This window comes from Nothoprocta perdicaria, unplaced genomic scaffold (genome assembly GCF_003342845.1).
Source record: "Nothoprocta perdicaria isolate Ctin4 unplaced genomic scaffold, notPer1 scaffold_329, whole genome shotgun sequence".
NCBI lineage: Eukaryota > Metazoa > Chordata > Aves > Tinamiformes > Tinamidae > Nothoprocta > Nothoprocta perdicaria.
In genome coordinates, this window is record NW_020455565.1 from 383,080 (window position 1) to 410,529 (window position 27,450).

General features: G+C 36.2%; 1 protein-coding gene across 3 annotated transcripts; it reads left to right on the plus strand.

Moving 5' to 3' along the window:
* INO80C (INO80 complex subunit C) lies at positions 1–25,318 on the plus strand. 3 transcript variants are annotated; one of them, XM_026043295.1, is made up of 5 exons: positions 1–148; positions 16,845–16,955; positions 19,526–19,637; positions 21,373–21,440; positions 24,791–25,318. In XM_026043295.1, the coding sequence occupies exons 1-5, from the start codon at positions 14–16 to the stop codon at positions 24,920–24,922; spliced, it is 558 nt and encodes a 185-aa protein (XP_025899080.1). In that variant the 5' UTR covers positions 1–13; the 3' UTR covers positions 24,923–25,318. The 3 variants fall into 3 exon arrangements, with proteins under 3 accessions (XP_025899080.1, XP_025899081.1, XP_025899082.1); XM_026043296.1 differs by lacking the exon at positions 1–148 and adding an exon at positions 5,953–5,983; XM_026043297.1 differs by lacking the exon at positions 1–148 and adding an exon at positions 16,748–16,768.
* The last annotated feature ends 2,132 nt before the right edge of the window (positions 25,319–27,450 follow it).

Below are 27,450 nucleotides of genomic sequence, written 5' to 3' on the forward strand. Positions count from 1 at the left end.
GGCCGCGGGGGCGATGGCGGCTCTGCTCCCCGCTGCGGCCTCTTCTCCCGCCGGGGCCCCATCCCGTAGCAAGAAGCGCCCGTTGAGCCCCGGCACTGGCGGCGGCCCCGCCAAGAAAAAGAAAGCGGCGGCGCTGGGCAGCTCTCAGGTAATGGGCTAGGAGCGGTCGGCGCGCGCGCAGGCAGCGCCTTTCCTCCGCGGCGCCGAGTGCTGCGCGCATGCTCGCGGGAGCGCGCCCGGAGCGGGGGGACGGTTGTGGGTGTTAACGGCATCGGCTACGGCCCCAGGGGTGGCGGCTAGGGACGTTAGTGGCCTTGGGTCCCGAATCCCTCAGTGCCCCGCGCCCTCCGTCCTGGTGTCTGGCTAGGCTAAAAGCTATGGTTGCAGAAACGGCCTGGCTGTGCTGGCCGCCTGGGTACCTGCCCCTGAGTTTCAGTCAGTGACTTCAGTGTGTGCTTGGTCTGATAGTTTCTTTTGAGGTACTGCGGAAGGTTTTTTTTTTTCCAAGCCTCTTTTTTCTGTCCTCTAGAGTGGAAGCTACTTGTATATTTGAAATTATAACATACTTTTCATGCATGCAGCAGGCTTAAGAAGCAAAGTTTACCCTAAACGGAATAAAATCTGTGTTCAATCACTGACAGTGGATATTATGTGTGTTGACACATCCTCACCAAACCATATTTGAATTGCCTTTTTTTTTTCTCCCATGTCTGCCTGCAGCAGCCATATATTTAACTTAAATTTTGTTAAATTATGGCATAGCTGAATCTTGTATACCGGCTTACAGAAACCTGTAGTTTGTGTGGATTTTGGTAGCTGAAATGGTTGAAATTGAATCCTGGATTTTTTTACCTTAGAAATATTTCTTTTCCATTTTTTTTTCATGAACTGTAATGGTAACATAGCTGCAAAGTAGGCGCTACTGCCAGTTAGGTTGCATATTTTAACGTAAGCCATCAGTTGCAGAGAAGTGTTTCTGCATTTTTCAGCAGACCGTCTTCCTAGGTAATGGAGAGCCACTGTCCTCCTGTGAGGGTGCAGACCCTTCCTGATTCTGAATGATGCTCCTGTAACTCCAGTGTTCTCCTTGTGGCATTTACATAGTTTTTGGTTTGGTTTGGTTTCTGGTAGGCTTATCCCTAGGAGAGGGGGTATGAAGAATGATCATTAATATAGCTGTCAAACTGCACTGTAACTGTGAAACATTACTGCCAGACATGATCATCTTCAGCAGCTGTTTTCAAGGTCTGTTAGGGATAAAAGTCTGGATTTCTAGCATGGAATGGACTACCATATATGTGTGTGTGAGGTAGCTCTATACACACATATATATTATATAAAATAATTCCCCAAGCCATTAAACCCCTCCAAACTGTTTCCTACAGTTCATATCAAACTTACATCCCTGAGCAACTTTCAGTATTATTAGATAAACTGCAATTTCTTATCATTTTGTCAGTGTGTGATGATTTCTTTACAGAAATGATTCCAGTGGAGAAAGGAGTAATTTCTCCACATTAGTCTGCATATACATCCATTGTCTTCAGTAGTGCAGATCAATTAAAAAAAGAAAGAGGCTCAAACAGATGTGTTGTGAAAGGAGAAAAATAGCGGCTCATTGATCTTGTAGCTGTCACACTCAGTGGCACTGACTAGCTTTGGAGCTAGTCTGTTTAAACAGAAAATAAATGAGGGCTTTGCATTTTTTGAGTTAGAGGTGATCCTTGGGAATGGTCTTTGACAGTACCTATTTCAGTCAGTAATTTCCATAAGTCCTTATAGAGGCCTTAGCTACTTGATGAGTAATATACTTCTTCCGGATAAGGTAGCCTGTGATGCAATGAAATACCGAAATAATTCTAGTCTGCCAGGCTGTTCAGAATATGAAGAAGTCCTTACAGCTCTATTCTATAATTTATCTAATCTTTAGGTGGCTCAGCCAGTCAAGAGCTAGTTCATACGTTTAATATATTTCTGAATACATAATGTACTGCATTATCCATTGCACTGGAGCTCAGCATGGATAGTTTCTATTTTAAAGAAACTGTCACTGTGAAACAGATGGAGAAATTGCTCATGATTTCCTTAGCAAGCTAAGGGGCTGGAAGAAGACCTCTTTGGAGAGGTTTACAATTATTTGCAGGGTAAACTGAAGGTCTGAAACCTAGTCCTCTAGCATACTACACCTAGCATAATTACATTAACTGGTAACATCTGCTGAGACGCTTTTGTGTAACTTAATCCAAAGTATACTTCACATTGCGTCAACTTTGAAGTTTCCTACATCTGTCCTTGCATCGCCATGAATTAATTTTTTGTTTGTAACATCCATGAATCACAGTATTTTTTTTTTCTTTTGCATGATTTATTTCACAAATAGCTATTATATTCTGTGTACTGAGGAAGGCCAGTCTGGTAGAACTGTAGATTTCAAAGAATCACTAAAAAGTGGGCTTTTTGTATAATAAATTTTTTTCAGTATAGCAGTATATAATCAACTAGCTAAGGCACTATAAGGCACACACAGATACAGATTATTTTTAAACTAAATTTTGAAAATACTTCATCTACACATGGTCTACCATGTGAAGTGCAACTTTAAGACACATTTCAAAAGCATTAACAAAACACACAAAAAAAGTGTTCTTCATAGCTTGTATGAGATACTGACCTAAAAGTATTGAATCATGTTCATTTTTGAGGAATATGGCAATGCTGTTTGTCTGTCAGGTCTACACAACAACACTCACACTTTTTGGATTTAATGCCTGTATTTAATGAATGTAAGGGTGCATTTACAGCTGCTTCATTGCAGATTGATTGCATTACTTTTATTAACCTTGCACATTTATACCCCTCATGCTGTTGTGCTACTGAAAAATACTTAAGTTTTGGCTGCAGCAAACGATTTTTAATGTTTTAGAATATTAAATATATTATAGAGTGACATTACATATATTATATGGTGACAATGGTGACTTTAATGTGACAAGGACTATGCTGTCTTGTGGCTGATACAGCAACATTCAGTTAGTTGTTCAAAAGTTAGCGTGTTCTGGTATCCCACTGCATATCACACGACCGTGGAGAAGTTGCCCTAATTTGTATTTCTCTTTGGAAAGCACTCAGAAAGCTCCTTATCATAAGCAGACAGTACTGAACTGTTAAGTATGTATTCTCCCATTTTTTTTTTATTTTGTTTTGTTTTTTGAGCCCTTGCAAAAACCCATTTTTTTCCAAGCAGTTCACCGATGGGAATGAGGATTGCTCTGAGATACCAAGTTTTATGAGTTGTGTATTTGAAGCCCAATCTGTTAAAGAACCAGAATCCCTCCACTCCCTACTGAGGAAAAAGAGATAATTAAAAAGTAATTATCAAATTTTATAGGGAAATCTGGCTAAAGTTATAATACAAGACCTTTTTAGTTAAAACACTTCTAAAAGGGAATTATTTTTATATAGCAGCCTAGATTAGAAGGGAGGCTGTTGAAATGGAAGACTAAGAATTGACTTTGACATTTATTACATGCTGAAAGCTTTAGGTGATCTGTAATCACAATAGTATCTGAATTTACGGATCAGTTGATGTCACTCTCTGAGAACTGCCAACTTCTCAACCAAATGTGATTGGGTTTGAGATTTAAATACAGATGTGTTATGTTGCACATAGGCAAAAGCAGATATATCTATTGTCTTCCACTATGGGTGACAGTATGCTGATGTCATATGTTTCTCCCTTTTTTCCCCCTTATCCTGGTAGAGAATTTTGATTTTTCCTTTAGGTAAGGGGGGGCCTTTCTATAGCTGCATTTAATTTTGGCATTCATAATAAACACGCAAGAAACTTGAGAGAGAATAAAAATGGGTGGTTGCTTCTATCATGAAATAAAATGGGACAAACCACATTTTGAGGAAGAAACAATAATCTACAAGACTCTATACATTTTCTTTAGTAAGATGATTTGCCTGAGGTAATGCTCTAAGATACAATGACAGAATGCAATTACCTCATGAAAATAAGTTCAAGTTAATGACAGAAAATGTGGAATGACTTGACTGTCTAGCTATTGCAGATTTTTTATAAATGCCAGACCGTTTTCCACATTTATGTAAAGTATAATGCTTGAGTTGGATTATATTTCAGTCCTTTAACAAGGTGCTTGTAGTTATATAAATATGCTAATTTTGGATTTGAAAGACTAATAGAAATGGTAATCTGGCAACTTGACACGGTTTTGAACACATTTGTTCAGTGTTCCAAGGAAACAGAATAGAGACATTGGATATCTACCTTGACTAACTGGCAGCAAGCCAGGAAAGTTGTTACAATAAGTTCATAGAAATAGACCCAGCCCTCACAGTAGAATCCACATCCATCGACAGCATGTCTCCTCTCACTGTAAAGAAAGAACATCTACAGTGTCGAGACACAGTTAACCAATCTAGTAGTTAATCACAATGAAATGTAAGAGTCCTAGCAGTACCCTTCTACCTCCCATGTGCTTCCTTCCCCACAGCTCTGAGCTGTGGGCTTCTGCTGCCTGTGTTACTGCCACAGCCCTGAAGACCTAACCAGATGCTGATAGATTTTGTCAGTCAGAAAACTCACTAAACTTGATCACTGTCCTGTAAAACTAGTTTACTGCTGATGGTATTCCTAGCATAAGGAAGGACCAGGACCATGTCGCAAGCAGAAAACCAGTTTTCCAATGTAAATGAGCTTGGATACTCTTAAACTACAGGCTTCATTATTTTATTTTAACAAGCTAAATAAAAACTTCAGCAGTTCACAGTTTAATTCAATCCAATATCCCTGTCTAGAGGAGATAAGGATAATAACATTCAACAGTGCTTGTTTGCCAATTTCTAAATATCTTAGAAACAAATCTATAAAACTCAACAAGATCTGTGAGATGTCATCAAATTAAGCCAGTAGGAAATGTGAAGGCCTGCACATAATTCTGCTTCTCCCCAGAGATTTAGGCATCTCTTTCCACTTGGGAATCAGAACCATAAACATCTGCCTTTCTGTAAACAGCAATTAAATCCTTTCCTTCAAAAGCAGAAGCCACATTTATGACACTGACACTTGTTCACCAGCTGAAGCTAGTTCAGTTCCTGCCTATGTCTGAGAAGATTCAAACCTACTCTTTTCCACAAGCACACCCTAACCACTAAGCTGGCAGCCAGTCTAGCAGGGTAGGAAAGGACCATGAAAACATTTTCTTCTCTACAGATGAGGACCAAAGTGTTTGTTCCAGAGAGAATGACTCTATGGTTTAGTGTTGAACACACCTGTCCGAACGGGAGAGTGGAGTTTCTTCCTTTGTGCCAAGGCCTGTTTAAGTACTTTGTCTAATGATACGCAATTTAATGCAAAATACATAGTTATAAAAAGAGGGATTCAAAATCCTTTCCATCTCTAGCCAAAAAGCTATATAGTCATGTCATCTAATAACATATACTTAAGCTGTAATAAAAATGGCTCACTGTTAAAAAATAAATTTGAAGTTGAAGGAAAGAAGGAAATTATTTTCTGAGTAATACATGATAAAACTGTAGCACACAGTTTGACAGAGTCAGTCACTCTGCAAAGAGGTGATATGTGTAGTTACGTGGTTTGTAAACATGCTGCTTCTGGACGTGAGTGCTCGCTGCACCCTACAAGAAATGTACTTGCTCATTGTAAAACCATGCTGTGAATGAGAACCATTTTGGGGAATTAAAAAAGAATGTTTTGTAAAGCACTACAAGCCCTTGGTAGGATTTACTATATAAAGAAAGACTTCCAGTATCAGATCGGCTTTTTTTGCCATATATTGAATGGGGAAAAATTCTATATATGTTATCCTTCCTTAATTTTGTATACACAGACAAAATATTGGGCTTTTCTGGCACCACTTAAAAACATATACTTTAATAGTTGCTTTCTTTTATAAACATCCACAGTTGGATAATTCTACACAGGACAATTTTAAGCAAGGTATGTTTTTTTCACTGTTAAGCCTCTGCCATGATCATATGCTTATAGCATTACTAGCTTTGTGTTTATAAGGATCGTATGTGTTTATTACGTGACAGACACCTTTGCTGCTTCCCCACATTCACACTTTTCCAAGTTAGTGAGAGAAAGGCAGAAGAGACTGAGAAGTCTCAGATAGTTTCTCCATAAATTAAATAAGGTTTGCAAGTATGGCTAGCATCATTTATAAAACTAAGCAGTACAGCTGGAAAAAATGATTAGCTGTCAAGCATATAAGTTTTTCATCAAATTTGAAAATGAAGCGGCCACTTTCAAAGGTAACTACAGATTGAGAACAACTGTTTAGCACTTAGTTAGATATGTATCAATGAGACTATCTTTGAAAGAAAGCATAATGGCATCCCTGGAGTAGATAGGCTGTTAAGCAGGGATGGGAGAGAGTTACCAAAGTATGTATCATCCACAAGCAAGAAGGGAGTTAAAAGGTTGTAGAAAATAGGGTGAAAGAATGGATTATGTGCCATAAAATCAGTCTCTCTGTTTGGTATGGTATGCAGTATATCTAGAGGCTTATCTTAATTGTCCAGATACCTGGGTGCATATAATAAAAGATCACTTCCTTTGCCTAGAAACTCTCTTGCATTTATGCCCTTAGACCATCAGTAGTACAGCAAAGTAATACTGAACATGCAGAAATTAGGACAGTAAATGAGTTGTTTGCCTAATTATAGGCAAAAGAGCTTTTTGTTAATAATAACAGTATTTGCTATTGTATAGGATATTTCTAACTAAGGAAAGGGAAAGTTGCTAAGAGAATTGTGCAATATTCATCCTTAGAGATTTTCAGTAGCTATCTGGACAAAGCTCTAAGCAGAAATGTAAATTCAGTGTTGACTCTGCTTCAGGCAGGAGGTTGGATTAGAGACCCCTTGAGGTCCCTTTTAACCTCAGCGATTCTGTGATTATATTACTGGGTCAGTTCAGATGTCTGATTTTGTGCTTCAGACAGTTGCATTCTCACTTTAGATGGGCAGTAGCACGCTTTTCGAGTAGACAGTTGAAGGTACCTAAATTAACTTCTCTCTGTAGTGTGTTAATGAAGTCCAAAACTTGGTGATAGCATTTAGAGAGTATTGTTCCTTTTCTGTAACAATATTTACATGTTTTATTAAAACTGTTTTTCCTTGTGGAGAACAGCATAATTTTTTTAGTAAATCTTAAAGGAACTAACTAAAAGAAAGGAACTTGGAGTAATTCTTAAAAGGACCGAACTGGAATAGGGGAAAAATATTATGCCGTGACATACTCTCAGTTCAGACATCTTAAAGTTAGTCTAAAGTTTTCACTTGGGAAAGTTCTTATTCAGCATTGGTTCCTTTTCTTAAGTTGCTTCTCTTCAGTTGACTAGAAGTAGTAATGTTCATTTGGCTCTCACATGAAAAATCTTGAGAATAAATAAACAAGTTCCTGTTAAACTTATTTTGTTTCAGCCACAATTGCCTTTTGTCTGCCTGTTTTATACTCTTCCTTTCCATCTATCCGGAAGGTCTTTTTTGGTTTACCGAAAAATACATTGTGGATCTAAAATTAGATTCTTCTGATTCAGGTGTCTGTATAATGGCAGGTGTCTGCCTAATGGCAGACTAGAAACTTTGGAAGACAAACAAATCTATCATTACTACAATCTAACTAATTGTTTTTCCCTTGAGAGCATGCTCAAACTTTGTTTTCTTTAAAAATGGTTGATGCGTGGCAGAATAAAATCAGGAAAGAGTTTTTTTTGCAGAATGGAATTGCCTTCTCCTCAGCTGATGGATCTTTTTGCTTTCTTTATATCTTGCTCAGTCACATGTAGCTGAATAGACTTAGATTTTTCTCCTTCCTTGGCTGAACTTTGGTATTTGGTAGAGGAATTTTTGAAATGCTCCCTGAGCATATGTTAATCCTCATGGTTTTTCCAAGGCCAAAGGCCAAAATCATTTGACCTTAACTTATGACATATCAAATGGTGTATTTTAACCTTCAGGAAACAGTATAAACAAAATCATTGACTGAACTGATTTTTTCTGATTGGAGAAAACTACAGGCAGTTTTTATAAAATTTCTGTCCCAAGTTATTACTTAAATAGCCTTTCTTGCTACTACACTTCCATACACTTTCAGTCTTAAAACTCAGCCATGTATTCATGAGAAAAATGCGTTCTTTTAATGGGCTCAGTTTACCCCTATTAAGAACTAACATTACTCTTTTGTTCAATATATAGTTTTTTTTTTTTTTTTTTTTTTTTTTTTGCGGCAGAGCTGCTTCAGCATGCCATTCATCTCCTTATTTGAGTTAATTTTTTTATCAAATATTATGAGCAAGGAGTAATCCCAATCCACCAAATGAAATCTAAAAGTGAGATATCTTTTGCAGTTATTTAAGCCAAAGAGAGTTTTTATTTAAGCCAAAGACACAGGCATTTCTGGGATAAAGTGAAGCTATACACACTTGTGTCCCAATTATGTTTTATTTGAGACTTTTCCCTATAGAAAATAGGATTTCTTAAAATATCTGTAACTTATAAAACTTGGTCTATCGTAGTTCTTGAAAGTTTTTAAATGGAAAAATGGAAAAATGTTTGTCATCAGAAATATCTTGAGGGGAAATTAAAGCTTTTTTTAAAGATTATTTCTGTATTGGAAAGTTGAGTAAGTTTGAAGAGAACAAAGTAAAATAAAATCTTGCTGGATTTGTTTCCGTTTTTTAAGTGAGTTGTACCTGTGGAAAAGGGATTTTACATGCCATGAAATTGCTAGATCTTTTTCCTCCAGTTTTTCAAGAAATATCAGAGAAGTAGGAATGTAATATCTTACCCTCTCTTTGGCTGCATTTTCAGTTTTGAATTCAAATCCTCACACAGTGTAATACATCTTTGCTTTAGGATGCTTTATGTTTCTATCAAAGTGACTAAAATAATTATTATTTTATACATTTTGCTAAGTACTTTGTCACTGAAAGAACCGGTGCAGGTGAATGGTAATGACATGAAGCTTAGGCAGTGACTGGACCCTAAATGAGAATGCCACCCTTTAATCAAGAACACTTGGGGTCTATTGTGTTGAAATGCCCTACAGAGAACATAGCAAAGCCATCCATCACCTTGTGACAGTCCAGTCTTTTAGTGCATGAGTAAAATTTTTTTCAGCCTTTCTAAGGTCATTAGAATTTCAGATGTTTTAAGTCATCTCAAAACATTAGTGAAAAATTTTGAAAGGATAACACACAGACTGCTTTCTGGAGGTTGTATAGGCCTTAATTAGCTTTATTTCTAAAGAAATAGACTGTCGAGTTAAAATTTTCCATGGCCTGACTCAAATCCCTCCCCCACTCTGTTTATATGGCACAGACTAAGCTATTTCTATGTTTTAGTTATGTGTTTGGAGTTAATTTGTGTAGCTGATTAATTCTGAATTCTCAGTGGATCTATATAGTTAGTTAGAAGGGAACTGGTATCTGCAAATTCTTTGTTACTCATCTTCAAAATTTTTGTAAAATGATACTCAAATATCAGTGATGAAATTAAAACTTTTCTATACAGGTGAGCAAGTTTTCACCTGCTCGCCACATGAGAGTCTTTCTCTGAATTAATGGTGCTGTTGAAATAGTGTAATTAGAATAGTGTAATAGTGTAATCTGTTGACAGCTAATCAGCTAGCTAGGTGCTAATATAAAACTGTTGCAGCCTCCTCATATCTCTCAGTAAAGTACTTTGATAAATAAGGTGCCAGATATACTCACCATTCTTCATCTGTGAAATGGTTAGAAGGAGCTGAAGTAATTTAGCCAAATTTCTTAGACTTAAAAGTTACCACTATAATAATTTTAAAATTTCATTTAAAATTTTATATTGATATGTTTGCTTTTAACTGGCCTTCTTCAGCTTTCTCTTTAAACTAACACAACAGTAGTATTTGAGAAAAGTGTCATAGCTTAAATAAAATTTTTGTTGTAAAGCATGTGTTTTTTACCTTTTATGTCAATGGAAGTAGAAACCCACGCCTTGAACCTTTTTCTTTCTGGTAGATGCTGAGTTGGCAATGATGAAATCCCTTGCCCTCTATGCATGGCTGAACATATTGCCCACTCTACTAACTGACTGAAGGCAAGAATGCTACTCTGCAGTGTGCTTAATACCTGCTTTGAGTTGCCTACTACTCCATTTCTTTGTGTTTAGTAAATTTAGATTCTGAGAACAAAATTTTTGGAACAAGATTTGCTGTGGATAGGCAAGTTTTTTTTTCCTTTCTGGTACTGAAACAGTTTCAAACAGAGATTTTTTTTTTCCTCTTCTCAAAAATAAGCGGACCAAAGCTTTTCATCACTTTGAAGGGAGAATGTTCCTAAAACACTACCAGCATGCTGAAAGAGAAAGAACTGGGGAAATTTATCAGGCTTCAGTTTAGTGTGTGTATAAAGGAGAGAAAAACTTTTCCCACTGAATCCAAAAACCAGTAAAATGCAACCAGATGGGGAAGGAGTTACTTTTCAGCAAGCCTTTCCAGTCACAGAAATGGAGAGAGTTAATAGTCAGGAGAGATCAAATCCTCAGTTTTACCAAGTCTTTTGGTAGTACATTCCAAAAGCAATACTTACTTTTGGAAATACATTGTTCTCATAATGCTGATGATGGGAAATTTTTAGCTATCATTTTAAGCTGAAAGTAAACACATCTACTCCTGATATCACTCTCTGTGAATTGTTCCGAGCACTATGACAGACTGTATGTGTTCAAACTTTTAATAGCTCATGTCATCATGAAAAGTAGAATGAATTAAATACTTAGAATGTGTCCGTGCCAGGCTTGTTATATAGTGAGAGTGAATATATTAATCAAAACAGCTCAATATATGTTCTGGGATGAGCACTATTAACTGGGACGCTGTTAAATAGCTGATATTTAAAGTCTATTCCCAATTTGGAAAAGTCTGCTCCTATCATTGCTGCTGTCATCTAGTGAAATCTGTGTTATATTTCTGTACTCAATTGTCACTCACTGTGGCTGCTAGTAAAAATATGGGCTTAGCCCACCCATTGCATCCGTTTTGTTCTCTGGTTACATGCTGCAACTGCACTGGGAGGTCACAGGACCTGAAGCAAACTTGAGTGAGTTGCTACAAGATGAGTATTATTGCTTTAAAAGCAACCTATCAGAATGAAAGTTAGACAAATATCAATATTGAGGCCAAATTAAAACAAATGTTTCAATGAAATTAAGAATTTCAGTGTGGTATTATAATTATGGAAGGAGCTTCCAAAAGTAAAATATAAACTATTTATCCACCTTCACATACAATGTTTGGAGACAAAGTAGCTCCTCAACAAGCTACATTTTGTTCCTGAGGCAAATAATGTTCACCAAGCTGAAGGGATTGATTTAGAGGCAGATTTCTGCCTATCACTTACTTTTCACCTACAGCTTTAAAATACCCTAGTCATCACTTTAAGGCAGAGTATTAGAAATATCGAACACTGATAGAATTAATTCCAAAGCAAAACAAAACCAAAAACCTACACAGATGATGATCTACATCTGCACTATTAAATATAATGTTAGAACTGACCAACATTTTTCTGCAGATAACAAAACAGACCAAAAAAAAGGTGTTAAAATCAGTATTTATAGTATTGGTTTTGCTGCCTTAAACTAGAAAGCCTCTTTTCACTTTCTAGGGAGTTTACTAATACAAGTTCCCTTTCAGCAGCACACTGTTTAGTTTACATTCCATTTTAAATTACACTTTATGGTGCGTAATTGTAATGTCTAGCAATAATGACCACTGAAAATCATATTGTATCTTCAGTGATGTCTGTATCATTTTTTTCCTAAACCATGCAAGACACTATGCATTAATAGGATGCCACAGTTGCACAAAATATGTCTTTAAAATTTGGCTTTTATATTTTGAAAAGTATTTTTGGTACTTAGTAAAATCCTCATGATCTATCACAATGAAGCAAAAACATAAAATGTAATACAAAAGTAGATCAGAAATGATTTTTCAGCACAAATCAGTTATTGTGGTATGCAGTCTTTGAAAAAAGCAAGAATGACAATTCAGACAGGCAATTTTGTAATAAACTAATTCCACCTCGTATTTAGTCCTATCACAGACGCCCATCCTGAACCCCACAATGCCGATTCCACCTGGAAATGGCCAAAAAAAAAGAATTTGGCTTCCATGTTCTACAAGATTTTGCTTGTCCTTTCATTAAATGAAACCAGACAGATGAAGAAATCTTTGGGAATGATGTGAATACCGAGAAATCTGCGGTAGGGAATTTGGAAGAAAATATATTGAAAAATTAAGACATCTACCAAAACCTAAGATTGAAACCAGTATGTGAATAGGCAGCCTCCCAATGAGAGTTTTCTCCCAGTACAGGCTGCATGTACAGTCCAAACTAGGCTCATTCCTGGGTTTTGGGCTTTAGTCAAAACAAACCAGTGTTAAGGTAGCAAGCTTAGCTCAGGTCTCTTCCCCAGACTTGGCTGCTATTATGCAAATATCTTAGGACTCCTGAGTGTTTGCCATGGGCCTTCACTTGCTCGAGAATTTTCTCTGAAGTACAGAACCCTCTTCCTTACAGTGCAACAGCAGCCCATTTGGGGACTGGAAAGAAAGAAGAGGGCTGCACCTCATTCAGCTTGATGCACTGAAGTACTTGATAGATGGTGTTACGAAAATGAAGAAATTCCCTCCCTCTGCTCTACCACTCTTTCTCAGCAGGATTACCGTCTATTCATAGCAGAGGATGAAGGGCAGATTATGCTAACTTATCACAGTATGGTTATAGTTAAAATTCAGCTAAAGTGCATAAACACAATTAACAGAAGGATAGCACAAATGATCCTATAAGAAGCCTTTGACTGCTGTTCTGCAGCCCATACCACATGCAGTTCCAGCTGAGGTTGCTCTGCTTCTGGCTAGGGAGCTTACTGCAAGGAGAAGGGCAGAGGAAGATAACATAAGGAGTGGTGGCAGCCTGAAATTTATCATTCGCTGGATCAGACTATTTTAAGCATGTTCATCTATACTAGAATCACATCTTCATTTGCCTGTATAGATGTACCCTACAGACAAATACAGACTGTTTGGTGACTGAATACTGCAGCACAAATTCCCTGTAGCCCTACCTAAAGAAAATACAGTTTAAAAGCCACAATTTAGTTATAAAGTGTATGTTCAAAGCTTTTTCATTCTCTTTCTTCTTAAAGGATGCATGGAGCTCCCCGTAAAGGATGTTTACATTACAAAATCAGTAAAACAAAGCTTTAAAGAAGCTGTCAAGAATTTTAGCCCATGGTTACACTTTTAAGCCTTACAGCAAAGAATTTATTTTAGGAGACTGTGGGTTGAGGGAGTTATCTAACAGTCTGGCTGGGTAGTGAAAATGTGAATTTATCAGTAAGAGGAAGTTACCCCACACATGTCTTAGGGTTACAGCACACAGTAAGCTTGATCTCTGGTGACAAACGTTTCCTCACTGTGTTGATGAGACTATTAGATCTTAATGAAGATCTGAATTAATTCCTGTTTTTTTTTTTTCCACACAAATACAAGGCAGGAAGGAATGAACTGCCTTACAAACAAACGACCAAGCAAATACATCTGATCAACATAGTTCAAGTACTGTTAAAAGTTGCTTATCTTTACTGTGCAGTAATTGCTGAGGAATTATCTATAAAGCTCTAAATAATGTTTTGTATTTATTGCTGTATTATTCAATTTCAAGAACAGAGTCAAAGGCAGACTGACACTGGCTAAAATTAATTTGGCCTCATTCCCCATCTCTTTTAAAACCTTAAAAAAAAACCCAAAACATTAAATGATTTTTTTTTATTTTAAAATGCAGGAGGTAAAACATAATAATTGGATGCATTTGAAGAATTGTTAAGAAACTTGCAGTTTGGTGTTGAAAAACTCTTAAAGATATCAACACTGAATTCTGCACTGTGAGATCCTTTTAAAGCTCTGTACTGATAGGAGTGCACTCCTCTGTTCAGTAAAAATTTATCTGGAAGTAGTGCTTTGACAGAATTCTCTGATATATTTCCAAAAAGAGAAGCATACCAACAGAATAGCTCTCTTCATAATGCTCTTGCTAAAAATCAAAAGTTTTCATACAAGCAGTGCTGACTTAGAGTGAAACTAGCATGCTTCCCCACCATGTCTTTATCTCAATATCTAATTGAATTTAGCTGAGATCATAGCTCTCGGTTTTATTTGCTTCCCAGTCTATCCTGAAATTATGATACCATTTGCAAACCAGTACTGACTGCAAGTTGCTTTACAGTCTTGCACACTAGCCTTTACCTTGGAGAAGGCAACCTCCTCTGTCAAATTATCTGCAACAGATCCAGAAGCTACTAGTGTCACTATGTCTCAGTTGGCCTGTAGATTTGCTGGCTGTTCACGTTGCCTGGAATTATACCAGCTCCTGTTGCTGCCGCCACTGTGAGTGTGATACCAGCAAAAACAAAATTAAGAGCCTCTGGCCTGTAACATGAGTTACCCCAGCTCTCAGAAGCTGTAATACCTCTAATGCCCTAGGGGTTAGTCTGGAAAAGAAACTACGTGTAGAATTTATATTCATGGCTTGTCCTGTCAGGAACAGTTCCTCACTTTTCTTCCCAGTGTGCCAGCAAGATTAGCACTGAATCCACACAGAAAAACCCACTGAAGACACAAATGTAGTAATTACCTAGCTGCAGAAGTTAAGGAAGCTTCTTCCTCTTTACCGTTTAACTACTTTTATTTGTTCTGACTCAATATACTTTCTACCACTTAAGCCTTTGTTCAAATACTACTCTGAAGCTGTTTCATAAGCAACAGAATATTCAGGAGACCCCTGAGGGGGCAAAGAGATGAAGTAATTAATTGAGAACTGAATTTAAAGCCAATCAAGTGTTACCAAATAAAAGGAGCAAATGCTTTGAAAAATTACTGTTGAAGGCCGAGTCCTTTATTAGGAAGGACATTATTGAAGAGTATCAGAGCAATATTTATTCATCAGAAACAATCTTGTATCATAAGGCTAGACTTTCTCAAAATTACGTTTGCTGCTGTAATCTGATGTTGGACACATGCAAGAATATGGTCCTGGGAACAGGCTGAAATCCAATAACTGCCTTTATAAAGCCAGTTTATTGAGCGTTGCATAAATATTTCCTGCATGCAGTGTCACATGATGCATACATTTTTAGACTTCCCCCTGCCTTTCTTTTCTGTTTTTGACATTCACAGCGTTTTAGTCTTGTCCTTCACAAGGGAAGAATCAAGTTTAAGCTGCACACTTTGATGTTGCTTCCATGGATGTTATTATGACAGTATTCCCAATAGTATGAGCTTTTAGAGGACTGCATCTGGTTTTGGAAATAAATCATCCTCATTAAAAATTTCAATTTAATAAGTTTTCAGAAATGTGACAATTTTATTTGAACAATTCTTTAAGTCCTACTTGAAATATTTAAGATCTTTATCTTTGCTCTGTTAAAAACAGGCATTGTTAAATAAATTCACATACTTCCCATGTAATCACACAAGGAAGGTTATGCTGGATCACAGCCTTTACTATATATTCTTGATTTCTAGGAGTACTCCCATAATTCTTTACTACTAATGATCCTTTTTTTTTTCTCCTACTTAAAAGAGTATATGCCAACAAGTAAGGTTTTGAAATACAGACTTTTCACAGGAAAAAAAAAATAGAGAAAAAAAAAATCTCTTTATCAGAGTATTGTCTGCCTGAAGGCTAAAGTACAAAAATATTTTAACCACTGTTCAGTAATAGTTTTCACTCAGTCTTTTTGTTCTTCAAGAAAAAAACACCAAGTTATGAAATTCTATTGACTGAACTTAGTGCCAAAATTCCCATTGGCCGTATCATGAGTCAGGATTTCACAGGGAACATTCCCATTGGCCGTATCATGAGTCAGGATTTCACAGGGAACATTTGCATCTGCAGAGTGGGCTAGTTCTTGTAGCATGGATACGTACATAGCACTGCCAAAATAGAAAACAATTCAGAATCAGCTGTGCAAAACTATCAGAAATGGCTACACTGTCACACATCTTTTAGTTTTCCATTCACGGACATACGTGCTCCCTACTTTTCCCCCTAAATAAATAAAATGTAAATGTAAAAATGTAAATAAATAAAAGTGTAAATAAAAATGTAAAAATGTAAATAAAAATAAATAAGATAAATAAAAATAAATAAATTAAATTGCATGGAAAATTCAAACACTTCCAGTACCCATATACCAGTACCCATGAAAGGTTTGCATGTAAATATATATTATATATTATATATTATACATTTTATATATAGTAATCTATAATACATTCTTTCAGTTCTCCCTCAGATGTGACTGAAGTCAAAATGGAGAATAAATTGATTACTCAGTTATGGTTTAGAATGTTGAAATAAACTTTATAAATTTTATACCACTTACTATTCTTCATGCTGTAATACCAAACTTTCTGAAACAAATTGAATATACCTCTCTCACTATTTCTGTGTATGTATGATCATATGCTGCCTTCACTTTAGCAAGATGGCTTTCATTAACAGTGAAATAAAACCTGTGCTGCTTTTATTCAGTGAGTTTTAACCATTCTGTTCTCCTCTTCCATTTAAGTGTCAGTTTTAAACTGCTCGATCTGTTTCATGCTTCTTCACTGCTGACATTTAACTTCTTTAAAGATTCAAGAGAGACAGGCCAAGTGAGCAACAGATAGGTAAGAAAGCAAATGGGTTAGTCTCCTGTTGAACTTGCTTGGATAAAAAACCACTAAGACTGTATTTTTTCTTCAGGGTGCAAGTGGAGAGACCATGAATGAAAACAAATATCTGAACACAGATTCCAGCACAGGATCAGTGGAAGCAACCAGCAAGCCATTACCATTTAAGGATCCAAACTTCATTGTAAGTATATTTGTAAGTAATTGTAAGTAATTTGACATCCTAAATTATTCAAATAAAAATTAACTAGGTTTCTATTTAATCATATTGGTAGTGTAAATAGTAAGAAAGTCAGCTAACAGACAAACAGGAAGTCAGCAATTTTTAGGAAATTCAGGATGGCACTGAAGCAGAGGCAGGGTTGTAATACTAAATTCTGGAAAAGATCCAGCAAACCAGATAAATCAAGTGTGTACAAAAGCTTTATGATGTGACATATAACAAAATACCATTACTAGAAAGTAATAATTTATACTGCTATAAATGCAGGAATCCCATTTCCTAGTTATTAGTCAAGGCACGTTGCAAAATATTTGAACTAAAAATCAACCATATAGTAATTATCAACTGGCATTCTGCTCCTTTCCTGGGCCCTGAAACTCTAACTGACCTTTGGTGCTAGATTTAACAGCAAATACTCTGTACTCTTCATAAGTCTCACCTTCCAAAGTTCAGAAGACATGTTAACTTTGACAGCTGACAAAATAAGGCTGCTAAAACAATGTGAGATTTAAACTGGGGGAGAAGGTGAAGGAAGACTAAAGCTAAAATACAATCATTGTTGAGTTTGTCTTTAATATTTTTTAATCTTGCCCCTCTAGGGTCAACTCTTTGACACCGTGTACAAATGCTCACCAGATCAGTAGGCTACTCAGACTGCTGGCCTTATGTCAGTACTTAAAAAGAAGCATTTTATCCTACATTTAATTTTGCATGAGTAAGATACAATATCCTACAGCATAATACCTGAGTAATCAGGCTTTATATACCTAACTAAGCAGGAGTTTGGTAGGGAGTATAAAATTTATCTCCTACTTGCTAGTTGCTCTGTATCTGCTTTGCAGACTTCTTCTGTCATAGCTAAATGCACGACTAACAAAGATTTGAACTTACATGGAAAGTGAGCTGTGGAGCCCTCTAGACATGATGTTATTAGTCTAATCTGTTTATTCTCACCTGTATTGCTTTTTTAAAGCAATTGAAAGTATTTTCCACGTACTTTACACATTTCATTTTGTTTCCATGTAACTTTGAATCTTGGTTAGAGTCATGCATTTAACCAAAATATAGAAGGAAATGCAGTAGCTACCAAATTTCATCTTACTTCCTTTTTATCTGCCTCTCCCAGTTCCCCTAAACTGGCACACAGGCCCTTATGTAGATTTTTCTGTAAATAATCATTTCTAGTTTGCTCTACAAAGGACTGCAGCCACTTTTTCTCATTATCAATAACAAAGAGAATCAAACTGGAAACAAAACTTTGTATTTGATTCACATCTTACCGAAGTCAAGTAGACTTTTCCTTTCAACTACATTGGGCTTCAGATCAAGACATAAGTGCCAGCTTTTGGAAAACAAAACAAAACAAAACAAAAAGAATTACCTTAAAAAATCTTCATGGGGGGAAATTTCATATAATGGATTTAGAAGTGTGGTAGTACACCTATTTTCATCCCGTATTCCAGCAGTTACACTGATCTCTTGATTGCTTGGGTGTTACAGAGCAAGGATTTTGCTGTACTTTTTGTATTGAATATGCATTCTCAGAAAGGTTGATATATGATCGGCTCACAGGCATCCTTCTTATGATGAAGAAAATCCTATGGAGAAAAAGTACTTCTAGTTGAATCCTTCTTCCTATCATTATCAATAGGAATGCATGATAATTTATAAAACATCACAGCAGAAGTGTTTGCAGAATTTTGCTAAGTTTTGGCAAGACTGGTGTGGCAGGTAGTAAACAAACAGAGATAGCAACTCCCTAGTTGCAAGAACATTATCTTTTCTGAAGTAAAGCTGAAAATCTGTGTCCTTTGATCATTTAGAGGTAGCACAGTGTGTTGTGCATTTTCTTCCTCTGGAGAGACATAAATAAATTATCCATAGCAATCAAATTTGATAACTGAAATTACCATTATAGTATGCATAGCAGGCTTTCTGTTAGTGTAGCTTTCAAAATGCAAAACTGTCTTAACAGCCCACATTCTCTTATTCTCTTTCTATTCTTGTCTTCTGTCATTTGAAAGAAAAACACCATTTCCAGACAACTTCTGATAGTACTCATTACATTTTGCAAGATCAGATGTATTTTCTACAGCCATAGATAACTTAAAAGAGATAGAGCTGCACCTGTAATTTTCCATGTGCCGTAAAAAGAAGAGAGAATTTATCCATGTAATGACAATTTTAGACACAACTTCATAGCAATAAGTTCTAATATGATGGGAAGTACATACAGAATCCTGTAATCTCAGACTTAACCTAACCACATTGAGTTTCTATTTCCATGTAAAAAGCAGATTTTCATTTCCTTCAGTTAATCCAAAATGTAGTAGCTTTGACACAGTTCAAATAGCTTTATTTTTCTTGCAAGCAAGATTAAAGTGTTCAGTGTGCTAGTCTACTTACTAAGTAACTGTGGATAACAAATGGTTTGTTACAAGATGAGACATACCAGAAAGACTATGAAATAAAATTGTCATTCTGAAATAGTAATATATTTTTTTCTTTAAACATTGTGTTTTTAATTCTAGCATTCCAGCATTGGTGGAGCAGCAGCTGGCAAGAAAAACAGAACTTGGAAGAACCTAAAACAAATCCTTGCTTCTGAAAGGGCATTGCCATGGCAACTAAATGATCCTAGCTGTAAGCAGCTTAGACACTTTGTATTTATTTATAAATAATAAAATCCACACAAATAACTTTCCTTAAATCAAAATTATTTTATCAGTGTACACAGTATCCTACTTTAAGAGAGTCCAATAATACATCTAAGATATGGTCTACTATTTTCACAAGCATTAAATTGAAAGTAAGAGGAGGAAGTAATCATGTTATAAGAAAGTTCAAATACATATGGAGTGCAAAATTAATGAAGGAAATATATTAATCAGAAACAAGTCATAAATTGCTTATTCTCATCAAGTTTTTGTCACTGCTTAGGAGCCTCACAAAGGCTTTTCTACACAAAGCCCTCATATTTTATGACAGGTAAGTCTGTACTGCGGTAGCAGTAGCTTGATTAGCTATATTTGAACTGTTTTAAGGGAGATTCAGCTAGCCATATACTTGCAGCAGCTCAGTCCACAGCCCAAGCTTGCTATCCAGCTCCTTATCAGAGTTTCTTGTGAGATTTTATTCCTACATCCCATATTTAGTTCAGCATATCTGAAACAGCACTCCAGATTTACAGCTAGCTTGTGTACATTTATAGGAGTGGAGTTACAGCAGTGTTTCTAGTTTTGATATATCCAAATCTCTTCATAAAGTGGGATACTGGTAAGCCTTGCTAGAGGCAGAATCCAAAGTCTGGATTTTACTTAGAAGGCATCTTAAAATTGAGCACATGCATATGCATTTTGTCAGACTTGATGCTCTATCCAAAAATAACTTGCCATTTTGGTAAATGTGTGAGACACCACTATTATGGAAAAATGCAGACTATTGAATGCTTCTGGCTATCGTAACTGACAATCTGCTGATGTTGCTGTTTTCATTACATTGTATTTGCAACGGTAAACTTGCAGTCTGTTTTTTGAGAGGGTGAGAAAACAAGTTCAGTTGCTTATTTAAAAACAGTTGTCTTGCATTTGTTTCTTTTGAATTAAGCGATTTAGATAATTAAGTAATTTAGATAATTGATATGAATGGAGCATTTCATCTTATTTTAACACCTAATTCAAGTGCAAGGTTAATCAGGAAGGAGGAAATAAATGAGGAAAAAATGGGATTTTTGTGAACATTAAAACCTGGGGAATTAACTACTGAAACATACCACTTGCATCTTACAAAAGCAAATGAGAGTAGTTGCTATTTGTCTAAAAGGCATGAAAGAATAGCAATTGCCATCATTTAATTTTAACATTCAGATAATATTCTAGGTCATTGACCAGGCTTAAAGTGGTACATACTTAAAGATTTATCTGATTTAAAAGATTACTTTGCTTTCCTGGATTACAGTATTTCAGAACTGCAGTCTTGAGCAATGTCTCATGGTCTTAACATTCAGCATACATATGCTAATGGCTGTTTTTTGCAAATAATTCTGACTGCAAGGGAGATTGTCATTAAGACTCATAGAAACCAATGCACTTAAAATGCAGTTGAGGAGCTCTCTTGACATTTTCCTTTTAGGAATAGAAGTTCTGCTGACTGAACTCTTATTAGTGAGGTGAGCACAGTCAGGCTGTTAGTTACAATGCCAGTAGGCTCGATATTTTCAGAGGTGATTCTGCTTAATGCTTATTGTCTTAGTGCTGCTAGTTAGTACAGACCTCAAAGTATAGGCAGCTTTTTAGAGAAGTATGTTATCTCCTTACATTTTGTCTTTGCTTTTCTGAGTATATGTATATGACAAACTGAACCCTTTGTTTCTCTCTAGATTTTAATATTGATGCTCCTCCTTCCTTTAAGCCTGCCAAGAAATATTCAGACATTTCAGGACTTCCAGTAAGTATTTTATTTGTCTCAACGAAGTTGGCATCTCACTTCCCACAGCAAAATAAGATCCTGCCTTGTAAAAGATGGACTTGCTGAAGCTCCAGTTCAGGCTATGCTTAACAGTAGTCCAATGATTCAGGGCCAAATCCTCAATATTATTGTTATATCACAAAGCTCTCAGGATCTTAATAGGTGCCTATATTAAGTACCTTGTCCTGCCAGGTGGCTTGTGTCACTTTCCAAGCTGTGGGAAAGTGTAGTGTCAAGAAGGCGCCAGTGACCTGTAGTTTCCATCACTTCTAACCTTGCCAAGCTTTAACCACAAACACTGAAACTTTCCATGCAGAGCATTTGCCAAAGGATGATAATTTTTCATTACATCTTTCAGGGATTCAAAAAGATGGTTCAACAATTTCCAAGAATTATTAGACATAGCTATATTGATTGGTTCAGTTTAAAAACTAATTCTTACAGTCATGGCTTTAAAATTTCCCTCAAACACCTCAGCCTAAGATGGACACTTGGCATAAGTACTTAAGAATCTCATGCTTCAGAGCAGGAACGTGTGATTTTAGCTGATGCTATCAGCTGATTAGAATAGCTGATTAAAATCAGCTATTTAGCTGATTTTAAATCTCACAACCATGATACAAATAGGTTCTGTTATATTGTTTTGTTAAAAATAAAATCTTTTTGATTTTTGAAGTCTTTGAAAGATCCTGATTTGCACATGCTCAAGAAAAGCATCAGCCATTACAGTTTGGTACCTGAGTTCTTGAGTTCTGAAAAGATTCTGTTGGCTCAAAATACAAGTAAAGTCATTGGATTCTGGCCATCAAAAATTCTGTCTTGCTGATGCCACTCTTTCTATATGACATGAAGAATTTCACTTAAAACAAAGGCTAGTAACAGCATATTCTTCTCACTTTCTGGATGCTCACTTTCAAACCACAGTGATTTATTTGCAGAAGCATGTATATCTGTCTATTACAATTGGGTTTTTTTCCCTATTTATTTATTTATTTTTAATTTTCCAGCCTTTGAATGCACTTTAGGACAAGTTTCGTATTTTACCTGGCCTGCAAGGTTTCTTGAGACCATGATAAAAATACCACATTTTAAAAAAATCTTTACTGTTAAGGTAACTGAGATGGCCTGTCCTTTAAATTGTTACACCAGGAATGTTTCATAAAAAGCACTAAGTTTATTTTCAAGATCTCTTCCTAATAGGAATATACATGGCATATAATAATGTTTTAGTAATCTAGGAAGAAAATATATTTTTTTGTGAAATCTGAAAGCATCTGTGTAAAAATATGTCATTTATTCTATGATAATGCTGGAATTCCCCAAGAGAAAAAAAAATAAAATACATTCCTTAGCATTATTCATTTAGGGAAGAATTAAATACTTGATCATGTGAAAAAATAAAAAAAGAGAGAGAGCAGTTTATTAAAACACTCATCAGTATATCTGCAGTTACATTAACTGCCACAATTAATTTATATTGATTCTCTTTGCTTGCTGTGTGGTAAAGTAAATGGAATTAAATCCACTAATGGTCTATGTACAGCAGCCAATATACATTTTTAAGGCAGCTTAACACTTAAAAGCTCTTATTTATGTATGATATTGACATTGTAAAATAGAAATTTTATTTTCAAACTTGCAAGATGAGTGTTTTGATATACTGACATACAAAACAAAGTAATTTAATCTTACAAAGATTAAAACAAACTCCAAGGGTTTAAATTTCTCTTCCTTTCTTGAAAATAGAACAGGCATTTAGCTGCAGGAGCATATTAAGATAACCATTTTACTGAAGAGCGTGCGTCTGTGTCTGTGAGAAATTTTACATCATTTGTCTTTTTTTGTTACAATTTTTTTAATTACTGTCAAAGTAGAAGTAAAGCTTTCAGACTGAAATCATAGAATAAATACTGTATCTTGCTATAGATTAGTTATGATACATTACTGCATACAAACATTCAACTGTACTACCTGATAAGTAGTATGAAATTTGTAAAGAAACGTCACAATTCTTTTCACCTAGACTAGTGCATAAGACAGCACAGATAGTAGGTGTTGTTTGGCTACTTGATTGCAGAATCATGAAAAGCAGTCAGGCTTTTAGGCTTTTCTTAGTCATGTGAGGTCAGAGTGTGAAATAAAGTTTAAGATAAAAATACTTTGATACCTGGTGTAGCTGCAAAGTGGTGGCTGCACTGTTGGCCACATCAGATTAACATTGCAGCATTTCTTTGTAAAGAAGCAAGCTACAAATACTCAAAAAATTCTGCTACATCTTACCAGTCCAGAAAGTTAATTGGGTTGAAATACAACAAAAAACTTCTCTAAATTGTTTTACCATTGACAATAGATTCTTTCCAATATAAAGATGGTAGAAGACTCAACACTCAAGTCTTAACTATAGATGGAAGGAATGCTGCAGTACTTCATGGCCTTTTCCTTTTTAGTAGGAGTATCTCAAGGGATTTAAACGGCCTGAGTCTTGCAGCCTGTCATCTCCTGTTAAGGAAACGTAAATAAACCTCTTTTAGAGCACTGGCAGACATCCAGAATATAATACTAAAAGTGTCATGACTGGTTCCTGGAAGCTAGAGGTGGATAGCCTGGAGGGCTGTCTTCTTCCAGCCCAGCGGGGTTGTCCCACTAGCCAGTCCCCCCTCAAGGTTTCTGTGACAAAAGAAAAGGGGGAGAATGGAATGAACTTGGCCCAGCTCCCAGGCACCCAAGAGCCAAATACAGCAGAGGATATAAGCACAGCCTGGAGTTTGGGGGTCAGGATACTATCCTGAAAGCAGAAATTCATGAGTTCTTATCAGAACTCATTTCTTATCAGTTCAGTCACAGAATCGTAAGCTGAGACTCTTTTGCTTTACTAACCATTTTAAAGTAAATTAAAAGCTAAAGAGTATTCAGGATGGGAAAAACAGTCCAAAGCCATCACAGTCCCCATAATTCAGTCTCTTTATGGGTAATTTATTGGCACCAGCCTGACTCTTTGGAGAGATGCCTTGTGAGAGACTGCACAAGACAGAGTTGCTAGGGTGAGTTTAGAGAGTTGTGAAATTTCTTTTGCACTAGGTTTTGTTTTTAACCCTCTGTTATTTTTAACACATTTCAAATGTAATTTTATAGACATCTATTAACTTCTCATAAGCTCTAACACAAAAGAAGAATAAAAAGTGCTAATTTATGGCACATGGTAGAGCAGCAGTGCTGTTACTGGAAAAGAAATAGAAAGTTTGCGGGTGTTGTATTTGAACACCTTTTAGTGTTCTGAGATTTTATTTGAATAGCATCTTTGCCATTCTTTCTTTTTTTTTTTTTTTCAGGCAAGCTATACAGATCCCCAGAGTAAACTGAGATTTAGTACTATTGAAGAATTTGCCTATATTCGGATGCTCCCTTCAGATGTGGTTACAGGATATCTTGCTCTAAGGAAAGCAACAAGTATTGTTTCCTAAAGGGACCAAAAGCAATTGTATTTCACTTGTGAACAGTGCTAGCACTTGGGATCATGATGAACGCTGACCGCAGGATTGAGATTTTTCAAAAATACAAGTTCGTACTTATATATGGAAGTAGTTGATGATACCTGCAATTCAAAGAACATATGGTTTTTGATAAATACTGATATTTGTTTGTTTGCCAACTTGTAAGTAATTGGTCACAAGCTAACTTAAATGTTAAGGATATAACAAGGATAGCATAAGGATCCTAATGCCTCAGTTACATTTCTGTAGAATTTCACACCCATCCTCTATATTCTACATAATCCTGTTATTCAGAAAAGGAAAAAGTCATTTGAATAAAGGAAAAGGTACCAGGATATTCTAAAATTGCCGTGCAAATATGCTTGCTGCTTGGCTATGGAGAAGTTTGTCCTACCTGAAAAATAAAGCTAAAATACTAAGTGCTGCTATTGTGATGATTGATGATCGTATTAGACATTGTGGAAATTAAAAACCTTCATACATATATTTAAACTGGAAGAGTTGTCAGCATAAATAAAGTTGGACTCAGTCGTGAGCAAAATATCCTAGTGAATACATATAAAGGAGTTAATAATCAAGCTGGGCCTCTTTAGCCTGGAGAAGGCCTGGAGAAGGCTGAGAAGGGATCTTACAAACATGTACAAGTACCTGAGGGGAGAATGTACGGAGAATAACTTCTCAGTGGTGGCCAGTGACAGGACAAGGGTTAACAGGTACAAGCTGAAGTACCAGAAGTTTCATCTGCATGTAAGGAAGAATTTCTTGACTGTGAGAGTGACAGTGGTCTGGAACAGGCTGCCCAGAGAGATCTCCTTTGGAGATTTTCAAAATCTGCCTGGATGCCACTCTGTGCCACGTGTTCTAGGTATCCCTGCTTGAGCAGGAGGGTTGGACTAGAAGATCTCTGGAGTTCCCTTACAACCTTAACCATTCTGTGATTCTGTGGTCAAATGAAAAGATAACTAATGTAACACTGTAGCTTTTAATTGCTTTATTTCACAGTCTGAATTTTCTTCTACCTCTGCTTTTTTATACTTATTTCTAGGACTTCTAAAACATGCTAAAAAGGCAGGAATTCCACTATGAAATGATGTTCTACCATCCAGATGGTCTTCAGCAAGACAAGAGCTTTAGGTGTGTACACCATGAGGTCCCCAAAGAGTAATGAAGAGCAATTGAATGCTGTTGTCCTTTAGAAATAGGAGAATGAGGGAGAGTTTAGATCCCTATCTAGCATATTGAGAAGTACTTGCTGACTTGCTGAATAATTTCTGCAAATTGAGCTTAGGATGAGTAGGCAATTTTTTTCTGCCATTCTTTCTTTTTGTCCTCTTTCTTATGACAGGTCATGGATTTGTTTTCTTTCTGCTTCTGTGCCTTGTTGCAGCATTTTCTACACATCAGGTTTTGATTTCTTTGTCTGAATACCAAGTGTAGTGTCAGCTGTTCCTAGCCTCCAGCCACACAGTCTGCTCCAATTCACTTTGATACTCCATAGATTATCCTTCAGCTGTGGCAGTTATCCCACCTAACTCTGAGTCAGCAGGCAAGAAAGGCTGCTAGACAAATTACCGCTTGTTGTGGGAATATTGTCGTCCTGCAGGAAGAACTTGTGCTTAATAGCAGGCAGTACCATGTGCTTAATAGAAGACTTGTCCCATAGTTTTTTGATTACTTGATTGTCCTGTTAGTAAGCAGCTCAGTCGCTGAGCACTAGCAAACACAGGCAGTCCATTTCATCCCAGTTCTGTCATGGACACTGTCATGTTGTGCAAATCTTATCTCAGTGCACAGGAAGTGTACAATGGCAAATAGTTAATGTCTAAGCTTCTTGGATGTACATTTTCACAGAAATGTTAATTAGTACAGATTTATTCTCATTGAAGGAATGAATATGCAGAGCACTATTAATGATAGTTTAATTTCAACTACAAAGCAGAAAAAAAACCCTAGTAACAGAACACATTATTTACTCTGGGATTCATTCCTTGTTTTTTATGATCTAGCATTTACAAAAACAAAGTAATTTCAAAAGTCTTTGAGAGGATTGCAATGGATCCTTCAAAGCCCTGGAAATTAGATAATGCTACAACCATATCACAGAAGAAAAATTAGAGTATCTCTCCTCATGCCAGTAAGCATCGAAGCCACATTCACTTTGCATCTGAGTTTTAGAATAGATGTTTTTAACTTTATGTACTGAAAACATGTTTGCAAGATAAGCTTAACAGTGAAACATACATACATAAAATTGTTTAAGATATGTTTAGCATAGAATATTTCTATGGAATAAGTAGACAACAGCAAAAAAAAAAAAAAAAAAAAGATTTCACCACCTTCTTCACCTTTACTCCCACAAATATTTTTTACCATTTTTGGGGAATGACTGTTTAGGAGCAGAGCCTCCCTCACTGTCAGCAGCATTCATACACATTCCATGCTCTCCTGCAGTATATGTTATCACTCATTCAGCTTTGAGAATTTAAGAGTCTTAATAA